The 25,967-nt window shown below is 34.0% G+C and overlaps 1 protein-coding gene across 2 annotated transcripts; it reads right to left on the reverse strand.

Annotated features, from left to right (window-relative positions):
• Positions 1–1,956: 1,956 nt before the first annotated feature.
• On the reverse strand, positions 1,957–25,967 carry LOC148608265 (ornithine decarboxylase-like). Of its 2 annotated transcripts, XM_088546636.1 has the most exons (10): positions 25,721–25,967; positions 11,583–11,673; positions 11,228–11,304; positions 9,907–10,079; positions 8,637–8,774; positions 7,118–7,283; positions 6,425–6,587; positions 4,246–4,349; positions 3,594–3,805; positions 1,957–2,451 (listed from the first exon to the last, which is right to left on the reverse strand). In XM_088546636.1, the coding sequence occupies exons 1-10, from the start codon at positions 25,817–25,819 to the stop codon at positions 2,433–2,435; spliced, it is 1,242 nt and encodes a 413-aa protein (XP_088402762.1). In that variant the 5' UTR covers positions 25,820–25,967; the 3' UTR covers positions 1,957–2,432. The 2 variants fall into 2 exon arrangements, with proteins under 2 accessions (XP_088402762.1, XP_088402763.1); XM_088546637.1 differs by lacking the exons at positions 1,957–2,451; positions 4,246–4,349 and having other exon boundaries at positions 3,721–3,805.

Consider the following 25,967-nt stretch of genomic DNA (forward strand, 5'->3'; position numbering starts at 1 on the left):
ATCAAGGGAACCAAGGTTATAGCAGTAATCAAAAGAATGCAATCCAGGGACAATGACCAGCCACGGAAAACAGACACACACAACAAAAACATATGTAACAACTGACAACTCTTATGGGTGAAGTGATATATGAAAGAATGATTAAAACAAAAAATGTAAGAAGCACATAGATAAATTCAAAACGTTTTAATATCATGTAATTTATTACTGAATCACAAAAGTACCATATAATGCTGACCTTTTATATTAACATATTCGATAAGTTCGTATTCATTTATTTAGACTGTTTTACTATTCCTGTTAAGGATTGCAAATTCTTGTGAAATAATCAGATCAAGGCAGCTCCATTTTCGTACATTTTGTGAATTCTATTGAAAACCACATCAGCCTCTGAAAACATACTTTTGCTTCAATGATTAAATACAAATTGAATTATGGCTTTTTTCCGAGATAAAGATGATCATGGCGCCCCGTTGTTTACGAAAATGACATATTTAACTGATCGCTACTAAACAATTCGGTTCAGACATTTCGGATCATGACACCCCATACTTCCTTACAAATACAGGGCATTTCAGCTCATGACCACAATGAGAATGTATTAGGAAAACTAAGGACAAACATTGCGATATTGGGAAGTAATAAGAATACTATATCTTGATCGACAAAAATCATGAAAGGAGTTTTGAATTCATGTTTCTTCGGGAGAGTTTTAGGTTTCCCCTGTCTCATATAATTATCATATTATTCAAATAAGTTTTGTCCTCCATCTAATACATAAAACGTATTTTTTTATTTTTTTTTCTCGGAACATATTTATCTACATATTTATTTCAAATCGTTTTGATATATTTCCCCTCTTTAAGAACGATATCTGGTAAGTTAGGTGCTTTATTCATTCAATATGGTCAATTATTTTTTTCAAGAGGCAAGTTTTATGGCGCACATCGAAATTTGATTTAAACTGTCAAGATTGGAAAACCAAAATTGATCACTTGCTTAAAATTAGGAATATATCAACTCGAGATACTGCTAGCAAGGGCTATTAAAACATTTTTGTTACTGCCTGCTTCGCATGTTTTTCGCACATCCCTTAAGCATCTGCGTGTGGATAGTTCATATCACAACTCAAACGTTATGCCAGAGCTTGCCGTAACTACACAAACGTTTTTGTATCGCTCTAGAATTCTAACAAAAAGGATTCTGGAAAAGGGTTATGTTGCTACAAGATTGAAGTCATCACTTGAGGAGTTTTATGGTCGTCATCATGAACTCGTGGATCGTTACGGTGTATCCAACTGCGCAATGAAAACTGATTTGTTCAACGTGTCATAGTTTTCCTTTCCTCTTTTCCTCTTTCCGCTACCCTGGACTTGAATTTTTATGAGCAACGCGACGAGTGTTTCCAGAAAAGCAGAGGACGCTTACCCTACCGGTGCACCTGGTCCGTGATTCCAGTTTTGCCATTTCGAGTTGCTCATTTGCTTTTGTTACTTTGTATGTATGATTTTTGTTACTTTATGTTCTTTGTCGTATATGTCTGTTTTCCATGTCTGGTCTTTGCCCCTGGATTACATTATTTTGATTACTGCTATAACCTTGGTTTCCTTGATTACCGATTACACTTTAAATTGTAATCTATATGTTATATAATCCTCACTTGGAGGCACGTTGCCATACTCATTTGTATTCATACGCATGTGAAGCCGCAACTTTTAATTAAGTTTCGTTGGTCGCAACCATGAACTCATGGTGCATTAACGTGCACCCATTTTTACCATTAAAACCAATATGTTCACAGTAACATAATTTTTCTTTCGACTTTCGTTTACCCAGACATGACCTTAAATGAGTAACTCGTTTAGCTTTTATGAGAAGAGAGTTCTCATTCTCCCAGTCTTTAGTGAAGTCCGAGTTATCTTTGTTTTTGTAAGTATTATTTTGATTATATTTCATGTTTTTGTCTTATTTTCATGTCTGGGCATGTTCTTTTGATTATCATTCGAATCTTGGCTCCCTTGATTATTTTTTTCCCTGCAGGTATTCATCAACTGTTATCTTCCTTCATGAATATCTGCCTGGTAATGTCTATAGAATATAAAAGTCACTTGAGCGGTATAGGAGTAACGTAGTCAGACTGATTGATACACGGACAGGATGTGTATATACCACTACAAACCGTTTTTGAGGAAAGATGTGTAATTCATTTATAATTTAATCGTAAGAATTCAATAATCAAACATCACAAGTAATATTATTTAGATTTCAAAATTCTGTTTAATCTCATTGGGTATTGATTTAAGTAATTAATTGTATATTTTATCATATGTGTAACTTTCTGATTGAAATGAAATGTTGATTAGAAAATATTAACTACATGTAATTATCTGTCATTATCACATTCCATAGTCATTTAATCCTCGTCGTTTACTTTAGGGATAGACTTCACTCCTGAAGAAAGTAAAATATATACTACATGTATTTCTAAATGTTTTTTTTTTAAATTATAAGAGTTGCATTGCTCTTATTTTATTGGCAATCACCATTTGGCGGGTGTTTCTAGAAAAGACGAGAATGCGTACCCTACCAGTGCACCTGGTCCAAGCTCCCTGTTTTTAGTGGAGTCTGAGTTGCTCATTTGCTTTTGTTACTTTGTATGTATGATTTTAGTTATAACAAACGCTAAATTTCAAAACTTCATTCATATGTTTTGAAATTTCCTTTTATATGCGGCAACATCCCTTCAGCCCCTTATTTTGGAGTTTTCACATCATACATCCTACGTTATGCCAGAGCATGCCTTAACTTGGGAGACTTTTTGTATCGCGCCAGACTTAAAAGGTTATGTTGCAACAAAATTGAAGTCATCTCTATAAAAGTTTTATGGTCGTCATCATGAACTCGTGGATCGTTACGGTATATCTATAAGCACCATGTAAAATGGCATGTTCAATGAGTTTTGTATTGGAGTAAGAGGTACTCATTCACTTTGGTTACTTTGTATGTATTATTTTTGATTATTTGAGTTCTTTGTTGTGTGTGTCTGTTTTCCATGTATGGTCTTCGTCCCTGGATTACATTCTTATGATTTCCCCTAGAAATCGGCCTCCATATCCTAAAATCGGCCTCCATATCCTAAAATCAGCTTGGCAAATATGTTTCACATTGTTCTAGTCTTTATATATATGACTTATTGTGAAAATCTACCAGGCTATATATTTTTTTATTTTCGAACCAAACTGTTTGGATTACTTAACAAAACTTGTGTCAAAAGAGTTTCGAACTGGTCGATTCTGCATTGGCCTCGTGTTGAATGTCGCTCAGCTGCATTTGCCCTCTGCCTTGAATAAATACAATGGTCAATACAGAATCAGCCAGTAAAGTACACTATAGTAGTGACCATTTTGTATATGTCTGGTTAAACTTTCTGTATTACTTCTAATGCATGTTGTCTGAAATTGTATCGGACTTGGTTCAAGTGTATTACTTTGTATTTGCTTTATGTACACCGTAGCTGTTTTTGGATAAAGTTTTAAATATCTTTGTCGATAAATTGGCCGGAAACTAAATGATTGTTGAAACTAGACACTTACCACAGTTGCTGTTCACAGAAAAAATATTTCCTGATACGTGGCATACTATTAAATGCAGAGTACATGGGAAGTGTATAAGCTCCCATATTTTCAAAATATATCCAACTTCCTTGTTCTAAGTCTGGCAATTGGTAGTCTTCGATGATCATATCTAGAGGCATACAGGTAGGCCCCCATATTTTACACTTATACAGCTTACCATCAGTACTATTCTGAAATAAATAATAAGAAATACAATTTTTTGCACAATTTACAATATAATTTATACTTACAAATATGTTTGTATCGACTGTGATTGTAAATGAAATATCAATTGCGGTGTCAATCTGTAACAGCTTCGATACTTATCAAAGTCCCATTTCATCCATGTTTGTATTGGTCAACGCACACCAATATGGTTATAAGGAATTTTACTGAAACGTAAACATTCTGCAAGTAGAGTTCAGCTGTAGACGTAAAAACAACATTCCGTTTTTTTTAAGGGTCCTCAGCTTTATGTTACTATAGCTATTATTTGTAGATGTCTTCAATATATGACTTTGTTTTATTATCAGATTGTTAAAATAGAGTACCAAATAGAATTGTAGCAAATCAGTAACATGGAATTCACCTGGCAATTAGCGATCAAAACGATTGAGAGGCAAATGCTCACCTTTACGGGAATAGGAATGAAGCAGCCAGGGTCGTACGCAGTCTCAAAAAAACATCCAAAAATTCCATCGTTTACATAGTATTCTCTGTCGTTGCTCCTTGAGTCTGGACAGTCAGATTTACAATCAATGCATAAGAATCGATAATATATTTTCGAAATAATTCACTTCTCAGAAAAACAATATATCTACTTTATATTCTGTCTTGAAAGCGTTAGATGTTTTTGTTTGTTGAAATCTGGTAAACGATTTATACAGTTATGATTCTAAGCAATTCAATACATGTCAGGAAAGAAAAGTATGTTGTTTAATAACACACAGTCGGGTTTGATAAGACTTGTGAATGAATGGAAACAACCCTGATGTCTGATTTTTCTTTTCTCGTTTCTTTCTCTCTTTTCGTCTTCTGTCTTATATTTTCTTTTTATTACATGTACATATTTTGTTTGTTCTCATTTTCTATATATATATGCATTTGACCATTTAACCATAGAAGAACCATTGGATTATCATTTTCAAGGGAATCCAAATTTGGGCGGTTATCAATACATATATTTCAAAGTTGAAGGTTAGACAGGGAAAACAGACAAACACAACAAACAACAAGAAATTACCAAATTAACACGAGGGGTAGATGCTACAGTAAATATTGATATGATGTATTTGTAAATATTAAATTTTTCATATTAAAATCTGTAATATCCTTAATTTTTGACCAGTTTATGCAAAACAATTAAATTTTTTGCAGGTTACGCTTCATTAATGTCAAAAGTTTGATATTTTAGTTGTAGTTTTAGTTTGGTTTATTTGGAGCCTCCTGTAAAAATGCCAAAATTAAACACACCACAAAAAAACGTATGCCAATATTTAGACTGAGAATACTTATTGTTTTATTATCAATGTTGAGCGCAAGGCAAACGATGTAAAAAAAATGATTTGTTTTCTTAACTAAAATGACCCCCGTTAACCGTATTTAAAATATTATAAATGTATTTTAAGTAAAGAAATTAATCTATCACAGGTAGCATAAGGAAAAGATGGATTGATTTCGCTCAATTGAAAATGCCTGTATAAAACACACCAAATTTAAAAATGCATGTCTTGTCAGAAAAATGCCAAAATAACCCGACGCCAAAATATTTACGGCATAGATATATCGACTTATGTAGACTAATGAAGTCATTATTTTTCATTCAGGTTCAGTGATATGTATTTAGTCTATTGAGAGTTTTTGACTTACTGAGAGGAAGACAGCTTGGCCATTGACACCAATAACATGATTATTCATTATTCAAATCAAGTTATATATCTGACGATTTTGAAAATTAGATAATTACAAGGGGAGGACTTGTTAATACTGTTCATTGATTATTAGTCTTATATATTTAGAGATGAATGGTTAATTTCAAATTGAATTGACCAGACGGATAGATTTGTGTTTTCATTTTCAGCCACAAGAGAAAATTTAAGTTATCTACCTTTTTATGTGAACTGCATGCTATTTTCTTTTGTTAATGTCAAATTTTATCTTTTTACATGTCACTGGGTATTTATTCATAAGTCCAATAAATCTCTAGAACCCTACACAGATAGTTTGTATGGCATATTCGAACGATTTTACATTGCGATGTAGATATATCCCCGAAACTAGGATCGTTAAGGAAAACGCGTCATCTATATAGCAAAAACTGAGATCAAGGGATTTGGTTAACAGATGTCTCGTCGTTTGGATAATATATAAAGTTAGCCCTATAGGAGTAAAAAAACAGGTCAGCAAGTAGCGAAGCACACTATATTCCCAAAGGAATACCGTTCCTTTTTCTTTTGAAAAAACGTCATCCAAACTAGACAAAGATGTTGTCGATCAAAACTTTAGACAATACACAAAGTACACATATAATGTAGAATAAGTCAGTCATTCGAGATCATGCTTTCATGAACTCGATTATGATCAACTTTACAGAAAATATACGCCAAGATATGAGCCAACAACAGTATTCTTATATTTGTGCATTATGATAAAACAAATATAGGAATGTCACGGTGTGACAACATTTAAAGTGAAAAAGATCATCAGATCATTTATTCAAATACGATCATTCTTGGCACCATATGTTGTATGCAAAAAATAAAACAAAAAAAATAAATAATTTTAGAAACGGAAAAAAAACTTATTCTTACTAGCAACAGATTCAACGTTCGCTTGGTTTACAGTTTTCTTGGTGATGATGTTGACTGCAATAGTGAAGGCAGAAGAAACGAAGAATCGGCCTGGTTCTGCAATGACGCGAATATTATCATCCGGGAAGTATCTATCAAGAGCTGTGTTAATTTGATTGGCTATCTAAAATGAGTCATGTGATCAATGATACATGTGTAATAGACTTTATGGGAGTAAATCTGTCTAAATGTTTCTTTAACAAATAAATCAATAATGAATGTTTGTCGACAAAGTAACACATGATGAAACGTTACAAATATAAGCGAAGAACTGATTAAATTAGTTGGTTTACTAACATTAGCCGATATACTTTAAACAGACTTTTAAGTTAAAGAAAATAAGAGAAAACTATGAAATATCTGTAAATTTGTGCCTGAATATCACCGCAAATATTCAATAAAAATGGTTGACCTTTAATCTCAAACTAAATGAGCTGCATGTAATAAAATTATACAACGAATAATTTAGAATAACTCGTGAATATTTAATACAACATTTATGAAAAGCTCAATACAATTTACATCGTCAATTCGGTTGACTGTGTATTTTATTGTCAGTTGAGGGACAGATAATAATGTGCTATGCTAATTCAGATATCAACAAATATGTATTACATAATAAGACATTCATGATCATATTCCTGTATTACGTACATCTTCAAACAATTCATCGGTGAGTTTTCTTCCAGGGAAACCTCCTCCGATATCAAGCAAAGTCATATTAAATCCCATCTCTAAGCCTATATCAAACGCATGTCTTGATTGTGCAATAGCAGTTTCAAATGCAGAGGCTTCCATTACATTGCTACCAACATGGAAACTAAAACAAAACAGATATCTAACTGTCTGTTACAAATATTTATAGTTTTGTTTCAGAAGAAGAAACCGAAGCAGAGCCTATACATGGAAAACCAAAACAACGATGGGAATATAAAAGGTCTTCAGATAAAGAACAGCACAAAACAAGTAAAAGTTACAGAAAAAAGCAACAAACAGCAAGAAACCTTTATAAATCATAGGTGAAGTCAAGTGCTCCGAAAGAGTGTCCAATCCCTACTTCCTAGAAGCTACTCCCACTTGCTCTTTGAAAGTAGAGTACATTAAGATAAAATAAGATGTGTTCCATTAAAAAACTATCCCACAACGGTCAGTTAGGTCATGATGACGACTCCTGCTTCTTTGAAAAATATCTATATTTATCAGTAAAATTTTTCGAAAGCCCATTAGTTTCAGAATATTCTGTATTCAAAAGTCTGTAGAATACTTGCAATTTCTACGGAAGCGCATGAGTTTAAAAAAATACCGAAAACGCCGTAGAAGCTGGATTTGTTTTTATAAAAGCGTAAAAAAAAATACTAAAACTACATAACTAATTTGTTTGTAACAAGCTTTTTGATTGGATGGTACTCTTAGAGCAAACCAGATATTTTGAAATTGAATTATGAGGCATGTTTCCAATTTTTTAACAGGTTATACTCAGTATCTTGGTTTGATCCTGTTCACATTTCTATTAGCTCTTCGCGTGCTGTAAGTGTAAACCATCACTTACAATTTGTTTCGTATAAACTGTTTAAAAATTTAAAAAAACAAGTCCTTCAGCAGAGTGGAATATCTGCCATGTGTCTTGAGTTGCTCATTTGCTTTTGTTGCTTTTTTATGTATAATTTTAGTTACTTTATGTCTTCGTTTTGAATGTCTGTTTTCCATGTCTGGTCTTTGTCCCTGGATTAAATTCTTTTGATTACGCTATAACCTGGTACCCTTGATTACTCTTGCACAATGTATGAATATTATTAAAAAGGTTTTTCACTTCGAAAGATATTGTCAAATTTTTCATGTTATAATCTCTTCGTAGATATCAATCTGAAAATGTAATACATCGTTATGCATTTCATTATCCTTACCACAAAGCTGCATTTCTAAGAAATGGAATTAATCTTTGTAAACAGAATTAAAAAAAAACTTACAATACCGTATTATAATGAGTTAGCTTATGTACAAGTAACGCCAAATTCATATACAATCTGGGCAATATACGTCTTCAATGCTTTGCATAAGTAATAAAATGGATATGAAAGTGTTATGAAAATTTCTGATATTTCAATATATATATATATATTAAAAAAAAAAAAACAAACAAAAATAAACAAATTAAACTAAAGTATATTCTTACCAAATACCAATAATATCAAGTTCAAGGTCTTTAGCTCTATGTAGAATTGGTCTTATATCTGAAAAACGACTTCCGTACTTGTTTCGAAAATGGTGTTTGACCGCACAGTTATGGTCGATATTAAGTCGCAAAAGCAACCTTCAAAAATAAAGAAATGAGTATATTCCTTTGTTGACTAATTGAAGACAGTTTGTTGCATACATTAAATAATTTTTTGCTGTCACAAATTATCAGTTTTGAAAAATGATTTTTCACCCCTGATTGATTTCTTCCTGGACGTTTATTTTAATTTCCCGAATATTGCAGACTATTTGATATCATATGTAAGTCCTAGGACGGATTAAGTATTAATGTTTCCCGCATTGAACCGTACATCAATATAATTTATCATGAATCATGCTGATATTGATTCGAGTTTGATACAAACCTTTGATGGATAAAATGAGACATATATGTCACTCTTCTGAATATAGGATAACATATCTATTTTGTTATGTTAATTCGTACCAAACAATATCATATTGTTAACAAAAGATGTTGTATGTGAGGATAAAAATAGACCAAAAGGCCGTGATATTTTATTAGTTCTATTCAATTCCTGTTGTATTTGTCCTATTTGTGTCCTTTTGTAGAATAATTATGTGATAACATTGAAAGATGGAAACGAAATGCTAGAGTTGTGCAAAATGATATTGTTTCAGTTTGTTTGTTTGTTTGTTGGGGTTTAACGTCCGAGCAGCAATATTTCAGCTATATTCAGACAATGAACATGAAATGGATGATAAAATGAACATGAAATGATAAAAAAAGGATGGGTCACAAGGATAATAGGGTCGACAAATTTTGATTGCCACTAGAAAAAGGGGGATGGGTAAGGTCGGGTAATTTAGCCTCCTGTGGCGGAGCGCAAAGGTTCCTACTCCTATCGAATACCACAGCAGGGTTATTTAACGTGCGAGGAACGTGGCATCTTTCCCAACACGGTGCACCACTATGGTTTGCGGTCAGGTTTTCCGTATTATAGCCTGACAACCCCAGCATGTAACACGCCAGGGGTACCCCATTCCACCAACTGGGGCACACATCCCAGTTGCTCTGTGGGCAGAGCGCCTAGCCCCCGGCTAGGTTTCTGAGCACTATTTAGTCGCCTTTTACGACAAGCTTAGCGCTGCTGCAGGCCTATTCTTTTAGCACCCGGACCTCCACGGGGCGATATTGTTTCAGTGGGATAGTGAATAATATTTTCTTGTATCAAACTAATCAGGTTTACTTTGCCTCCGGGAAGGCAGACTTTATTTTCTGTAGTTCATTTTCGCAGTCAAAAGTCATCAGGGATACATTCTTTTCCTTGGCGTATTTGATAAAGGCTTCTTGTTTGAACGTATTGGCGTAAATAATTCTTGACGGATCTATTCCTTTATCAAGTACCATCTGTATTTCATCCTGTAAAACGAAGTTACAGTCTGTTGCATAGGTGTATAAACAGTCTGTTCTTAGTATTGTATTTGCAACAATGTAATATGTTTTACTTAGAAAAAATAATACAAAATAAGGTTTCAGGGAATTGTCGCTTGTTCGAGTAGTAGTATATACAAAATCAGGTTTCAGGGAATTGTCACTTGTTCGAGTAGTAGTATATACAAAATAAGGTTTCAGGGAATCGTCGCTTGTTCGAGTAGTAGTATATACAAAATCAAGTTTCAGGGAAGTCCCCGGATGTTTCAGTAGTAGTATATACTGAAACAAAATTGTTGAAAATGACAAAAATCTTCCAGGTAAAATGTTTTTAATTCATATGATTTTCAGCAAACTACCATGAATTAAATGACAGTGGTTAAGCGTCCCATTACGGGTTTCAAGACGAAAACTTTTTATTCAATCGAACTTACTTTTATTTGTACTAGTTCGACAAGCCGGAAGTTGAAACTTTATTATCCTGGTTCACGGGACTAAAAATGTTAAGCATTTTACCTTACTCGGATACACCATTCAGATTCCAAACCAATCAGTCGTAACTTTATCCTCTAAATACCGCAAGGTTTGCAGAGAAGGAGTGATTACCAATTTTAAAGTCTTTGGTGTAACAGCCATGGATCGAACATATGATCTGCTATCGACACAGAAACGATGATCTGTGACCATCGTTATTGAACTCTTTCGTGAGGGCGTCCATGCAAAAACCAGGCTAGGGGGAGCGCACGACAAATTATGTTTAAACACAAATCTTCTATTTCATATAACAAATGCATCTTTTCTCAAAGTTGAATGTTGGTTTTTTTTTGATTTACTGCAATGGTTAAAGAGAAATAAATTACATAGTTAACACTGAAATTCATTAAAAAAGGAGGTAACTCATTCATTTTTGGCAAAATTTGGTTGATTTCCTAAAGAATATTAAAATTAATTTCTGAACCATCCATTGTAACTTTGTACTATTGGTAATATGTACGATATAAACATTGCAATGGAACAAAATCATTAGTGGGATAAGATGTAATATGTGCCATCACTATCAGAGGAACTGCCTCGTTTCTAAATGAACACTCTCTTCACAAATGCGTGAAGTCAGCTTTAAGATAAAACATATTCACCTTACTGGCACAGTCAAACGATACACCCATATCGGCTAATAATCTAATCACTGGGACTTCATAGTTTGCTTTTAAGGCTGAAAACGTGCAGGGGGTACAATTATTTAGGTGGTTTACGTTCATTAACTGAATGTATTTACCAATTAAAAGAATAAACGAATACCAATTATATTTTCTTATCCGGTTAAAGTGTACTTGTAGTAAGTTGTTTTGATGATGTATTCCTACATATAAAGTCTTCTTCTAATATTCAGATGACCGTATAAAAAATAAAGAACTTTTGAATATTACATTATATAGAAACGTTTGTTTTGTTTTCTTTTTATTTCATCAAATTGTGTATCAAATAGCATACCGTAAAATGGCTCTACCCGTGGAAGGTATTTTTTCCACATTTTATGTTTCTTTATAATTTCTCCTAAATCTCCAATAGAAAACGAACTTTCCTTTAAATATAAAACAATTAAAAGTATAAATGTATTAATGACACAGTTAATTTTAAAATTACGCAAAGGTAAATCTCTTAAAATATAATCTTAAATTAATAAAAGAATAGAAAAAATATAAGTACTAGTAATCATTTAGTTACATGTAATGATCACAGGTGATGGATTTTAAAAAACGCTAAATTTTCAAAATTTTCAAAAAGATAAATCGTCACGTATAACATGCAGTCAAAGTAATCAAAAACAAAAAAAATGTTTTTAATCTGTTGCAGACATACGGTTGATAAAATTGGAATGCTTTCGATTGCCTGAATTATAATTTCTTAATACTTTATGATTACAATTACAATTAGATTGCACATTTTTTGCAATGTAATTAATTTTTAACGATTACTTTCATCATAAAATCATGACTACTTTGGATTACGTTTGATTCCTTTATATTTTTTCTCAAAGACAGTAGGTAATACCACAAATTCAAATTCTGGTATATGTTGGATGACCGTATAAAAAATAAAAAAAAACTTTTGAGTACTACATTATATTGAAACGTTTATTTTTTGCGTATGGAGTTTTCATATCCCAACTCATACGTTATGCTAGAGTTTGCCGTATCATAGCGATCCATGAGTTCATGGTTGCGACAGTAGTACAGTCCTTGAACCGATCCGCGCAACGATTTGATGGATCGATGACCGTTGACTGATTGATATTGATAGCTGACGGACCGATAACCGATGACCGGTGACCGATCTGATCGCAGTTTTGTTATGTAAAATAACGTAAGATCTGTCTGAAATAATAGAAATGTAAAATGAAAGTATAAATTGATGTTTAAGTCTATTACATTAAGTAAATATGTGTACAATTGACAAAGAAAACAATAAAAAACCGTAAAATACAGTAACCGATATGTGGTCACGTGATGCGACCACCGGTTTGACGGATCGATGACTGACAAGAAACTGATCGGTGACCGATGACCGATCGCAAATTGTGTTGCACGGAGCGGTTCAGGTACTATAAAGATTTATGTTTCAGGTCGTATTTCCGGGGGAGCACCCCAATGCGCATCCGGTGACCGTGGACCGGAAGTCACCGGTAGAGGGAGGGGGACCGGAAGTGGACCTTGGGTGACCGAAATATAGGGGAATCAATAAAGGGAACATGGGGACATTTCGAAGTAAAAAAGGCGGGCTTTAATGTCAGGAAGGGGGAAACCATCTCCATTGATATCCTCATTTAGTGTCCTAATTAGTGTCATTATGTAGTATACTATAAACAGGTAACTATAAAAAGGGGGGTGTATTATGACAGGAATTATCTTTCTTTTTTTATATATATTTTTTTAATTTTACATTTTCATTATCGTTAATTGTTTTAATCATGTTTTGTAAATTAATTGTAATTTCATTGTCTTTGACAGATGTTTGAAACTTACCATTTTACTGATGATTTCAACAGCCCATGATTTTTAACCGTTTTTATTTTCTTTTGTGAATACATTACAGGTGTAAGGACGTGTTGTGCAATGTATACCACCAAGAAATAAATTTTTATCTTTGTTTTTATTGTTTTTGTTTTAATTTTGTTTTGTATTCAGTTTGAATAATCAATGTTTCTATTTTGACTAACGTCTAAAGATTATACTGACTATAGGAAGGTTTACACGTTGTACCTTTAGAACGTTAATAGCCATTCATTTTTAGTATAGTTAGATTTTTATTGTCGACCATTTCACCATCTATAATAGACACACTCAACCTTTTACATTTTATATGGGGCTCTAACAGGTAAACCGATTACTTTTTTTTCAATTTTTTCAATATATATTTTCAATGTTTACATGTCGCGTGTACTTGACCTGATGTTATGGGGGTCTATTGGGTAAACCATTGACGAATGTTAAATTTCTCTCCATATTTTCATTTCTCGTTTGTTTGAGACTTATATGATCGCTCAATGTTTGTCTTTTGTTATTATAAGGAGATTGAACTTTTAACTGCTCTATATAATATGTTTTCGATATTTGTATGTCGCGTACACCAAAACTTGCATTGAACGTGTTATGGGGCTCTAGTGGGTAAATTCTTTTTTTTCATATTGATTCGACCCGTTATGGGGCAAACCATTGAACTGTATACGTAATTTTATTTTTCTATCCATATTTTCATTCGTGGTTTGTTTCCTTCATCCCATTTAAAATGTAAAAGGTTGAGTGTGTCTCTTATAGGTGATGGAATGGTCGACAATAAAAATCTAATTATAATAAAAATGAAAGGCAACGCACCATTCAAAAGTTATTAACGTTCGAACGTATAAACCTTACGATAGTCAGTTTAATCTTTAGACGTTAGTGAAAACAGAAACATTAACTATTCAAAAAATACAAAAAATATTAAAACAAAAATAATTAAAACAATGATAAAAAATTATTACACCTGTAATGCATTCACAAAGCACAATAAAAACGGTTAAAAAATCAATACATGGGCTATTGAATCACCAGTAAAATGGGAAGTTTCAAACATCTGTCTAACCCGTGAGACATCTATTCAAATTACACAATCCTTTGAACACACAGAAAATCAAATCAAAATTTAAAATCTATTCAAAGTACCCATTCATTTCGACATTATTACACAAAGACAATGAAATTACAATTAATTTACAAAAAAAAAGATTAAATTACTGATAATGAAAATGTAAAATTAAAAAATATATACAAACAAAGAAATATAACTCTTGTCATAATGAACTCCCCTTTTTTATACTTACCTGTTTATAGTATACCATATATTGTCTCTAATTAGGACACTTAATGAGGATATCAATGGAGATGGTTTCCCCCTGTCCAACATTTAAGGCCTCTTTCCTACTTCAAAAGGTCTCAATGTTCCCTTTAATGATCCCCCATCTAAGTCCACTTCCGGTCACCCAAGGTCCACTTCCGGTCATACCCAAGGTCCACTTCCGGCTCACCTCCTTCTATCGGGCACTTCCGGTGCACGATCACCGGATGTGACGCCATGCGCATGCGGATTTGGGTGCTCCCCGGCTTACCCGGGAAATATGACCTGAAACGTGCATCTTAACTACTGGCGACCATAAAACTTCTGTAGTGATGTAAGAGTGCTAGTGCGATACAAAAAGTAGTTACAGCAAGCTCTAGCATAACGTTTGAATTGTGATATGAAAACTCCATACGCAGGTGCTGAAGGGATGTTGCCACAGATGAAAGGGAAGTTGACAATTTTAAATAAAAAGTCATCACGTTTGTTGTAAAGGTTGGTCAGCAGTTTTCCTTTACAATCGATCTCTTAACGAAGTCAATATATGAAGCTGACTTTACATTGTCTGTAATATCCTTTATCTCAAGGTCTTTGGGGGTTGATGTAATGTATCAAATCCCCGAAATTCGGATTGTTTAACGATAACACCTCATCTTTATAGCACAAACTGAGATAAAAGGTTATAGCTAAACGACTTCTTGTCTTTCGGATCAGATCAGCTTTAAAGTCGGCGTCATAAAAGTGAAGTAAAAGGTCATCAAGTAGAGAGGCACAATTTGTTTCCATTGGAATGCCGACCCTTTGTGGTAAAGGAGTTTTTTTTACTAATTTTACTTAACTCGCCGTAAACGAACGCAACTCAAAGAAACTCGCCATTATGGAACCTATGCGACACACCGTGAAGGAATGGAGAAATAAATTTTGATCAGTGCATATGAAAACCATTGAACCATCCTCATCTGTTTCCCAGTGCACATCTTTACATGAGATCTCAACAATATTAACATTTGCAACCTGTGTTTGTATATTTAATAGAGATATCAAAATTTGATGAAGCGCGTGATATATTTTTCATGATCATGTGCAGAATATAAAATACCATTTAAAGTCAAATACATAAAAAGAAATAATACTGACAAATATGTGCAAGAAATATATAACTGTGATGTTATCGTGATATCATTTAAATATGTTTTCACACATTGCCTTCATGAGGTGTTTTATGATATGTAGCTTTTGCAAATAGTTTTTTTTAAAAAAAGTTCACACTTTACAAAATTAAAAAAACGTAATGTTGATTTTTTTCATTCTGGTAATATAATAATATGTAGAAGTATTGACAAACTGTAAAAAAAGTAAATAAAGCTGAAAAAAATAATGGGAGACACATTAACAATCAAAAGTTTTCTACCCTTTCATTATCCCAGGGATAATCGAACTAAAGGTACGTATGAAATTTTATGACTCAATTTTCAATCTAATGAATAAAATACCCAGTTTGTAAAGACATTACATTTATTATGATTTTATTTTCAAGGATATAGGAAACAGTTAAACCCTAATTTGTGCATTAATTCTAACTTCTATTCTGTTCATCACCACATGACAAAACAGGCTATCCCTATCGGTACGTCCGTTCTTTCGTCAGTTTATTAGAAATCTCTGGTACGGGAAAACAGACACGCAAAACGAAGAAATTAAAATAACCAAAATAATACATACAAAGTAACGAAAGTAAATGAACAACTCAGACTACACAAAAAACTGGGAAGATTTGTCTGGCGCAACGGTAGGATAAGGGTCATCCGCTTTTCTAGAAACACACGCCGAATTGCTCATAAAAAGTCAGGTCCATTATAGACAATTAAAGATAAGAAAAAATATGACATGTCGAACAAATCAGTTATCATGTTGGAGATGGATACACTGTAACGATTCACAAGTTTATGACGACGAACAAAAAATTATTTAGTGGTGATTTCAATCATGAAGAAACATCACCATGTTACGTCAATACATACAAAGTAACGAAAGTAAATGAACAACTCAGACTACACAAAAAACTGGGAAGATTTGTCTGGCGCAACGGTAGGATAATGGTCATCTGCTTTTCTAGAAACACACGCCGAATTGCTCATAAAAAGTCAGGTCCATTATAGACAATTAAAGATAAGAAAAACTATGACATGTCGAACAAATCAGTTATCATGTTGGAGATGGATACACTGTAACGATTCACAAGTTTATGACGACGAACAAAAAATTATTTAGTGGTGATTTCAATCATGAAGAAACATCACCATGTTACGTCAATACATACAAAGTAACGAAAGTAAATGAACAACTCAGACTACACAAAAAACTGGGAAGATTTGTCTGGCACAACGGTAGGATAATGGTCATCTGCTTTTCTAGAAACACACGCCGAATTGCTCATAAACAGTCAGGTCCATTATAGACAATTAAAGATAAGAAAAACTATGACATGTCGAACAAATCAGTTATCATGTTGGAGATGGATACACTGTAACGATTCACAAGGTCGAGATATGAAACTGACTTCAAGGTGTCTTTAGTATCCTTTATCCCTAGTTCTTTGGGGGTAGATACGATGTCTAGCATCCCCGAAACTAGGATTGTTTAATTATAATACGTCATCTATATAGCGGAATCCTGGAATAGTCACCTATAAAGTTAGCATCGTAAGAGTAAAGAAAAAGGTCAGCAAGTAGAGGTGAACAATTTGTTCCCATTTGAATACCGACTGTTTCTTGAAAAACGAGTCCACAACACTGGACAAATATGTTGCCGATATAAAAATCCAGCATTTTGAAACAAATCACGCTTACCTATCCGCCATATAAGACAATGTTAAAAGCAACGCACGCTCACCAAACTGACGAACAGAAAATGTATTATATCGGACATGTCTCCTCAGCTTGTAGTTGATATTTGTTTTATTAGCTAAAATAATCCAATCTGGTAACGTTATATAAATCCTTACACTTAATTATCAACTGTGTAAGAGAGAACGTATCGTGATGGAACAGTACTTAGACATTATTGACTAAATTGTTATTTTGAGAAAGGGAGGAATGTGTTAATGGATTTAAGAATTAGTATTGTTCATGTTAATTATAAATTGAATTATATATACTTAAGGGTATAAAACAACCAAAAAGGGGAATTAAAGAACATATTATAAAAACAAGTAACTATACAATAGCAAAAATACCTAAGGCTAAACAATTAAGGTATCAGCAAATGCACATACAAAAATACCTCGGTGAAAAACAAGTAATAAAGAAATGTATTGATACCTGGAGGACAATAATTACTTGTACAAAAATAATAAATGGGTCAGTAAATCATACGCAATGTAAGTAAACTGGCCACATAGAATGTTTATGTCCAGATTCACATTAAATTAAGGATATGTCTTATATAATTGAATGGTATATATTTGAACATGTTGTATATTCTGAAAATCTCGCTTTTACTATTGTAATAAACGTAGAAATCAGTGTACACGTCTTGGAATTATTATCCGTGCCAGACTCTGTCACATATTTTTGGTACCGTGACCATTTCTTCCTGAAGGTAAGTCGCTTTAATGTTATGTTAGATTTTGTTTTCTGTTAAAATGACTGACAAAAACCCATTTGATGGTTTGACTGCACAATTAGCTAGCTTGTCGTGTTCGGTTAATGTACAAACAGTTCTAAACCGTATTAAACCTTTTTACGGGGATCCAAAAGATTTTAAAGGTTGAGTTAAGGCTCTAAAAAACATGCTTTTGTCAGTAAGATACCTGCTATTGAAATTAAACAATTAGCTTTCTTAACTTCTAAGGGTTATGTAAGTGACACAATTCAACGTAAGAAAGATTATTGAATCTGGCATATGGTGATCTGCCGGGGGGAATCGATGCTCATGAGCGTGAAATTTTGGGAATTTGTATTGATGGGTTCTTAGAAGATTCACTTAGATTGAAATTAATGAGGGAGAATCCTGATTTTGCAACAGCTGTTAAAAGTGCCACTTAAGAACAAAATTTAAGACAACGATTTTCATTAAGAACAGATGAGTTCATCATTGGTCTCAGTCATCAATTTAGCGGGTGCACAAAGTTTATGTTTACTTCGAATTCACAATCGTTATCTACGCACGTTAATCGACAGTGGCGCTCAAATGTTCCTATTAAATTCTAGAATTTTTAATTCTATGAGAAATAAACCAAATTTGAAATTTGTTAGGGTTCATGTTCAAGGGGTTGACGGGTCTGCATTACATGTTCAAGGAATTTGTGAACTTCAGTTTAAAATTGGAAAGGAAATTTCGACACATCAATTTTATGTGGTTAACAATATAAATAGGAATATTATTTTAGGCAGGGATTGGCTTTCAAAATATGGGATGAGGCTATATTATGATTTGCATTCATTGAAAATAAATAGTTCATATGTACCTTTAGAGAACGACACGCGTATAGCTTCCATGGTACGTTTTAAAAGTTTTAAAACCTCAACGAGTTTATGTTTGTCAAGTTATATTAAATCCTAGATTTCAAAAATGTCAGTTTATTCAAATTGAAGCCGCCGATGCAGGTTTTCTTGCTTCTCATCCAGGTATTATACTAGGGAATAGTTTAGTTCAAATGCGTCAAAGTAGACGTTATCCGCTTATGATTGCGAACAATACAAATCAAACGGTACATCGTGGGTGTTTTTTGGGTTACGCTCACCCAATCTCCGATGAAACTATATCGCAAACGGACATGTCGAATTTTGTATCATGGGGAGAGCCGGATACACATATTGAAATCAATGCGGTTTGCAAATCTGAATTAGAAAGTCATGTCCAGGTACCAGACGAATTTAGCGATCAAATTAATGAGTTGATTATAGCTAATGAGGATGTGTTCGCACAAACTGATAGGGATTAGGGTAGGACTAAGACTTTGAAAATGTCCATTGATGCTGTGGATCATCCGCCAATTCGGTTCCGTCCGTACGAGGTGCCATTGCATTATCGTCATGAGGTAGATGAGTGTATTGATAAAATGCTTGACGCAAATGTGAACAAAGAATCTGATTCACCATGGGCTTTTCCTTCGTTAGATGTGAAGGAAAATGATGGGACTTTGAGAAATTGTTGTGATTTTCGGAAATTGAACAAAATTACCAAGACTTAGAGTTGGCCGTTGCCTTTGATAGATGATATTCTCTCGCTGTTCGGAAATGCAGTGTATATGTCTTCTCTTGACGCTAGATTTGCGTAGTGGGCAGATGAATTAGATGAAAAAGCAAAAAAGCATGCTTCACATGCCCGCATGGTGTATTTTCTTTCAACGTCATGCCATTTGGGCTTTGTAATGCTCCTTCTCTTTTTCAGCAGTTAATGTCTATTGTGTTTAAGGGTTATCAAAAGTTTGCGATTGCTTATCTTGATGATATTCTAGTATTTACTAGGTCAGCAGAAGAACACATGCGTCATTTACAGATGATTTTTGATCGATTGCGAGAACACAATATTAGGTTGAAATTAAAGAAGTGTTCATGTTTGCAAAAAGAAAGTAATTATTTAGGATTTGTCATTACAGACACCGGTATTAAACCAGATTGACAGAAGGTCAAAGCAATTTCCATCTCCAAAAACGGTAAAAGAGGTTTGAGCTGCTCTCGGACTTTTCAATTGGTATAGGCGGTTTATCAGTGGTTTTTCTGAAATTGCTATTCCTCTTGTTGAATTAACCAAGAAAAAGGTAAAGTTTGTATGGTCTGAGGATCAACAAAAAGCTTTTGATTTATTAAAGTCCAAGTTGTGCGCAGTTCCATTGTTAAATCACCCAGATTTGTAAAAAAGATTTTATACCCTCAACTGACGCAAGCAAATATTGTGTAGGGACAGTTTTATCTCAGTTAGTCGAGATGCCAAATGGACAGATGCTTGAGAAACCCATATATTTTTTATCACACAAGTTAAATGAATCTCAGGTTAGATACAGTACCATTGAAAAAGAAAGTTTCAGTATATTTTATGCTTTATAGAAATTGGATCATTATTTGCATGGGGCAAAATTATTTATTCGAACAGACCATCAACCGTTGCGTTATATTTTGACTCACCAATTCAAAACAAGCGCATTCAGCTCTGGGCTACTTTTATTTCTAGTTACAATTGTACAATTGAATATACTGCAGGCAAAAACAACTTAGTGGCGGATTTTCTTTCAAGGTTGCCCGCAGATATTTGATAGTAATGAGAAGTATCAGGAACTCGATATAAGTGATAATGCTTTTCAAGTCAATACTTTGAATTCTAATCATTTTGAGCAAAAACAGTTTGCCACATGTGATAAGCAAAATCTAGATTTTAGTCATGATCATAATCGTTCTGACGAGTAAGATACAATAGATTTGAAAGCTGAGCAAGAGAAATATAAGACCATTGTTTTGTTAAATTGAGAGACGATCTGTTAACTGGCAAAGCGACGAAAAGCATTCAGAATAAGTTTATTGTAGATGAAGATGGTCGTTTGTATTTTTTCTCTAATAGTGACACATCTCCGACAATGCGCTTGTACGTCCCTTCACACATGCATGAAATGGTTTTCAAGGCGTTTCACGATAACATGGGTCATCCAGGTTCGGACAGAATGTTTGATGCACTGAAAAGTAAATATAGTTGGCCTAATATGTACAAACAATTGTTTATTTCTACTTGTGTATCTTGTCAGACCAGAAATTTGACGAATATCAAACTACCATTACAGCAGACTGGCATACCACCTTATCCATCTGCTTGTATTGGCCTAGACCTCAGTGGACCTTATCCGACTACTCTTACCGGAAACAGGTACGTCATTGGTTTTATTGATTTATAGAGTGGTTATCCTGAAGCCTTTGCAGTAAAGTCTAAGAATATTGACAATGTCATAGAGCTGCTGTTTGAGCATATTATCAACAGGTATGGTTGTCCTTTGCAAATGACTACTGATAATGGTCTTGAAAGTTGTAATCGTATGATGAAAGAGACATTGAAGGAATTGCGAATAGAACATGTTAAAACAAGTTTTTAACATCCTAAAAGTAATGCCAAAATAGAGCGTTTTCATAGAACATTATATGACATCCTATCTAAATTAATTGCAGACGATGTGCACTCTTGGGATTTACATCTAAACCATGCTTTGGCAGCCATTCATTTCAATGTAAATGAGTCTTTTAGGCAATCTCCATTTTTTGCTTTATTTCATAGAGTTTGTGTTCTTCCTTTAGATCATTTGTTAAAACCTCGTCGAAAATATGAGGGAGAAGAGTTTCATAAAATTATCCTCCAAAATCAACATCGTACTTTTCTGGAAACTTACAAGATCACGAAGAAATCTAAAAGGAAACAAGCAGAAAAGGCAAACAAAGGGGCTAAGGTCGTGGCATTTCAAATTGGAGATCCCGTGTATTCCAAAAATCATCTCAAAACAACTAAGTTACAATGCAATTGGCGGCCGTATTTTCTGATTATTGATAAGGTAGGTCCTTTTACTTTTATTATTAAGAATCAGTTAGATAACAGTACTACTAAAGCTCATGCTGAACATTTAAGATTAGCAGCGTTGGAATGGGAAATACCAAAAGTCACAGGAAGAAAATTACGCAAAGCTAGGTATGTAGTACCTCCAGAGACGTCAGAAATGGACAGTTAAGGTGAGTCAGACTCAGGAAGTTCAGATCCACCAAAACAGATGCGATAACGTCGGATGATAATATTCCCTTGGCTCAGTAAATTAAACCAAAGAGGCACAAACGGGTTGTTAAAGAGGAATCCACTTCGTCGTCTGATGATGACACCCCATTAGCTCAGGTAAAAGGTATCAAAATTAAGCAGAAATCTCTTTCTGAGACTGATATAGATACTGATACGGAAGTAAGTACTACTACTTCATCTGGTGAAAATTCTTCTTCTTTTTCTTCGTCACACTCTGATAAGTACTTTTCAGAATCCTTTTCGTCGAAGGTCGGCTCAACGTGGTCAACCGGGTTAGAGAAGAGAGCAGTGGAGAAGAGATGTCAGTGGATGCTGTTACTCCAAAACGTATACTTTCACCACGTAAAAAACGTCGTTTTTCTAAATCCTCGAAAGAAAATGAAACATTGAAATTGACTTTAGATGTCTTGCAAAAGATTGCTTTGCAGTGCGTTTAATTCATTTGTCATATTGATCTTGTGGTTCTGTTGTCAATTTTATTGTGCACAGTTAAAGTTTTTATTTGTTGGTCTGTGAACGATTCTGATGTTTACATAGTTTTCATTGTAGTCATTGCATTCATTTTCATTGTCTTATTTTTAATTCGTTTTGAAATCTTAGTTATGATTCTTTTAAAGTTAACTGGAAATGGTGGTTCAGATCGAAGTCAGTTGTTGAACTCGTTGGCATTTAGCCAAAACTTTTAGAAGTTATCTGTTGTCATAACATTTGGTTCATGTATCATTTATGCAGATGGCACCATCCTATTGTGAGATCGAGCCATCAATGCTGACGCTGTTAGCAGCATTTCTCATTAAATCCAGGACGGCTTTACATGAAGTGAGACAGTCAGAGATCGACGAGATGGAATATCGGCTAAGGCGGTGGTAGAGAAGGTATGGCGGAAAGAAATCAATGTGGACCTTGCTGTACCGCCAGCCATCTCCGACGACGATGGTAGAGAGGATGATGAATGTGTTCATTCCCTTACATGCACTTTGTGTTATTTTCAGGGGGTATTTTGCCTCCGGAAATTAAAGGTATCATTTGGATGATGTCTAGTGAGGATAATCCAGATCAGTCGATCCGATCCCAAAAAGGACTTGTGGAATTATAATAAATCTTTAACATGTTCAACTTTACTTCAAGATGATAAACGTTTAATTATTTTTCTTTACCTTTGCTTGATTATCAAGGAGAATTGGAAATTTTCCAGGCCCACAATTTACCTATTCATGTGATGTCTAATCGTAGTGGCAGATTATCACTGATTGCTAAGTGTAAATTAGAAAGTAATGCATTGGCAGTTAATAAGGCTAGAACGCAATATGTGATGTTGACTCCAGATGAATTAAAACAGTGTTCCAATCCATTTTGCAACATTAAAAGTCCAGTCTACCCAGTAAACTTAAGTAAGACATGCATCATTACTCTTTTCATGGAAAACAAAAAATATCTGAAATAAACGTTGTCAAACATTCATTTATCCAAATTCGATTCTCCCTATGGCAGATCACATACGGGAAGGTCTTTGGGTAATAGCCACACACAAAAAAAGATTAAGACTCTGTAGTTTGTCGTCATCCTTCTCAATTATCTACCACAAGAATAAATCCACCTATTGGATAAGTAAAGTTACAAACTTCTTGTGCTGCCAATAGTGATTCTTTAACACTTTTACCATATTAGTTCATAACCATTAAAAAGATAAATGGAAATTTACAATGTGTCAGAATTCGCAATATGGAACCCTTTTCATTTAACTTTGCCTAATTTTACTATTGATGAGCTTCCCAACACATTGCAACATATGGAAACTATACCAATGACAAATCTAATCAATCATTTAAAAGATTTACGAAAAACTGATACTAGATTTCTAATTCCAAATTGGGGGTATTCAGGTATCTCATTGTTAATTGCCATGTTAATTGGGATTGGGATATTTTGTTATTGTCGACAAGCTTGTTTTTGCAGACACTCATGGTTGGCCAGGAAAAACAAAGGCAGGTCTGACGAACATGAAGCAGCTGAAAATGGGTATAAACTGGAGACAACGGTGTCGACAGATGATGACTCTGGGTTACGTAATAGACGATACTGCCACTTAGACGAAAACAAAGTTGAACACGTGGTCATAGTCTCCAAGATATATCCTTCGTTCGAGACACAACATAATAGATAACAACATTAGCGGTGATGAAAATTACCCGGGAGACGACTATGGCAACCTCACATTTTTGTAATATATTGTTGCATTTGCCTCCTCATATTTCTGACGAAAATTATAACTGTTGCGTAAGCTATATGTTGGTAAAAGGTGAGTCATTTCCAAGATGGCGTCATCTGTGAAAAACAGAATTCACAGTCGAAAAGCTGAATAAAACATACTCTTAGATCAACTGTACATCATTGGACATATGTTATCGATTAACGAGAGTTGGCAAAAGAAAAATTGCTTCCCCGCTACAAGTATGATTCTTTTTGTCACCGCGGCCAGTTCATCAATTAATTGAAACGTTATGTTCACATTTATATTGTATCACCGAGAAAACGTTATTTAAACAGATTTTTACTGATCACAAAATTATCAAGATACATTGAGAATAACGCAGACAAGTCATTATATAAGTAGTAGCTTGTTCGAATTCACAGACGACGCCATCTTGGAAATGACTCAAATTATACCAAGGCTTCTGGAACAGGGTTATGTTGCTACAAGATTGAAGTCATCACAACAGAAGTTTTATGGTCGTCATCATGAACTCGTGAATCGTTATGATGTATCCATCAGCACCATGAAAACTGATTTATTCAACGGTTCATAGTTTACCTTTCCTCGTTTGTCTACTCCGGACATGACTTTTTATAAGCAACTCGGCGGGTGTTTCTAGAAAAGCAGAGGACGCTTACCCTACCGGTGCACCTGGTCCATGCTCCCTGTTTTTAGTGGGGTCCGAGTTGCTCATTTGCTTGTGTTACTTTGTATGTATGATTTTAGTTACTTTATGTTCTTTGTTATGTGTGTCTGTTTTCCATGTCTGGTCTTTGTCCCTGGATTATATTCTTTTGATTACCGGCATAAGTTATCGATTAACGACAGTTGGCAAAAGAAAAGTTGCTTCCCCGCTACAAGTATGATTCTTTTTGACACCGCGGCCAGTTCATCAATTAATTGAAACGTTATGTTCACATTTATATTGTGTCACCGAGAAAACGTTATTTAAGCAGATTTTTACTGATCACAAAATTATCAATATACATTGAGAATAACGCAGACAAGTTATTATATAAATAGGTGCTTGTTTCGAATTCACAGACGACGCCATCTTGGAAATGACTCAAATTTTACCAATGTACAACCTGCACCACAGTGATTGAATTGCAGCCTTCTTCAAGATATTTTATTTAATATAATTTAATGCAAATTGGACGTTCCATTAACCGATAGAATCTTATCAACCAATTATTAATACAGTTTACCAATGCAACATTATTTTTATACTTACATCGGTTTCTTGTTCTTCTATCTTCTTTATGATAAGTTCCCTAATTGGTTTTCTCTCGTTTAAGACATCGACGTCGGTCATATAATCATACTGTAACATTGTTTTACCTTAAACTATATATCTCTTATGTACTAGTACTGCATTTAACAAAACTAATAAACAAATATCATACTGATTTTTACCATGCACGAAACGAACAAAAAATAAAAGTGAAATTGGTAAGATTTTGATATGCATATATCACTCC

The sequence above is a fragment of the Perna viridis genome, chromosome 9 (genome assembly GCF_037379345.1).
Source record: "Perna viridis isolate PV_CMFRI_1.1 ecotype Kerala chromosome 9, ASM3737934v1, whole genome shotgun sequence".
Classification (NCBI taxonomy): Eukaryota; Metazoa; Mollusca; class Bivalvia; order Mytilida; family Mytilidae; genus Perna; species Perna viridis.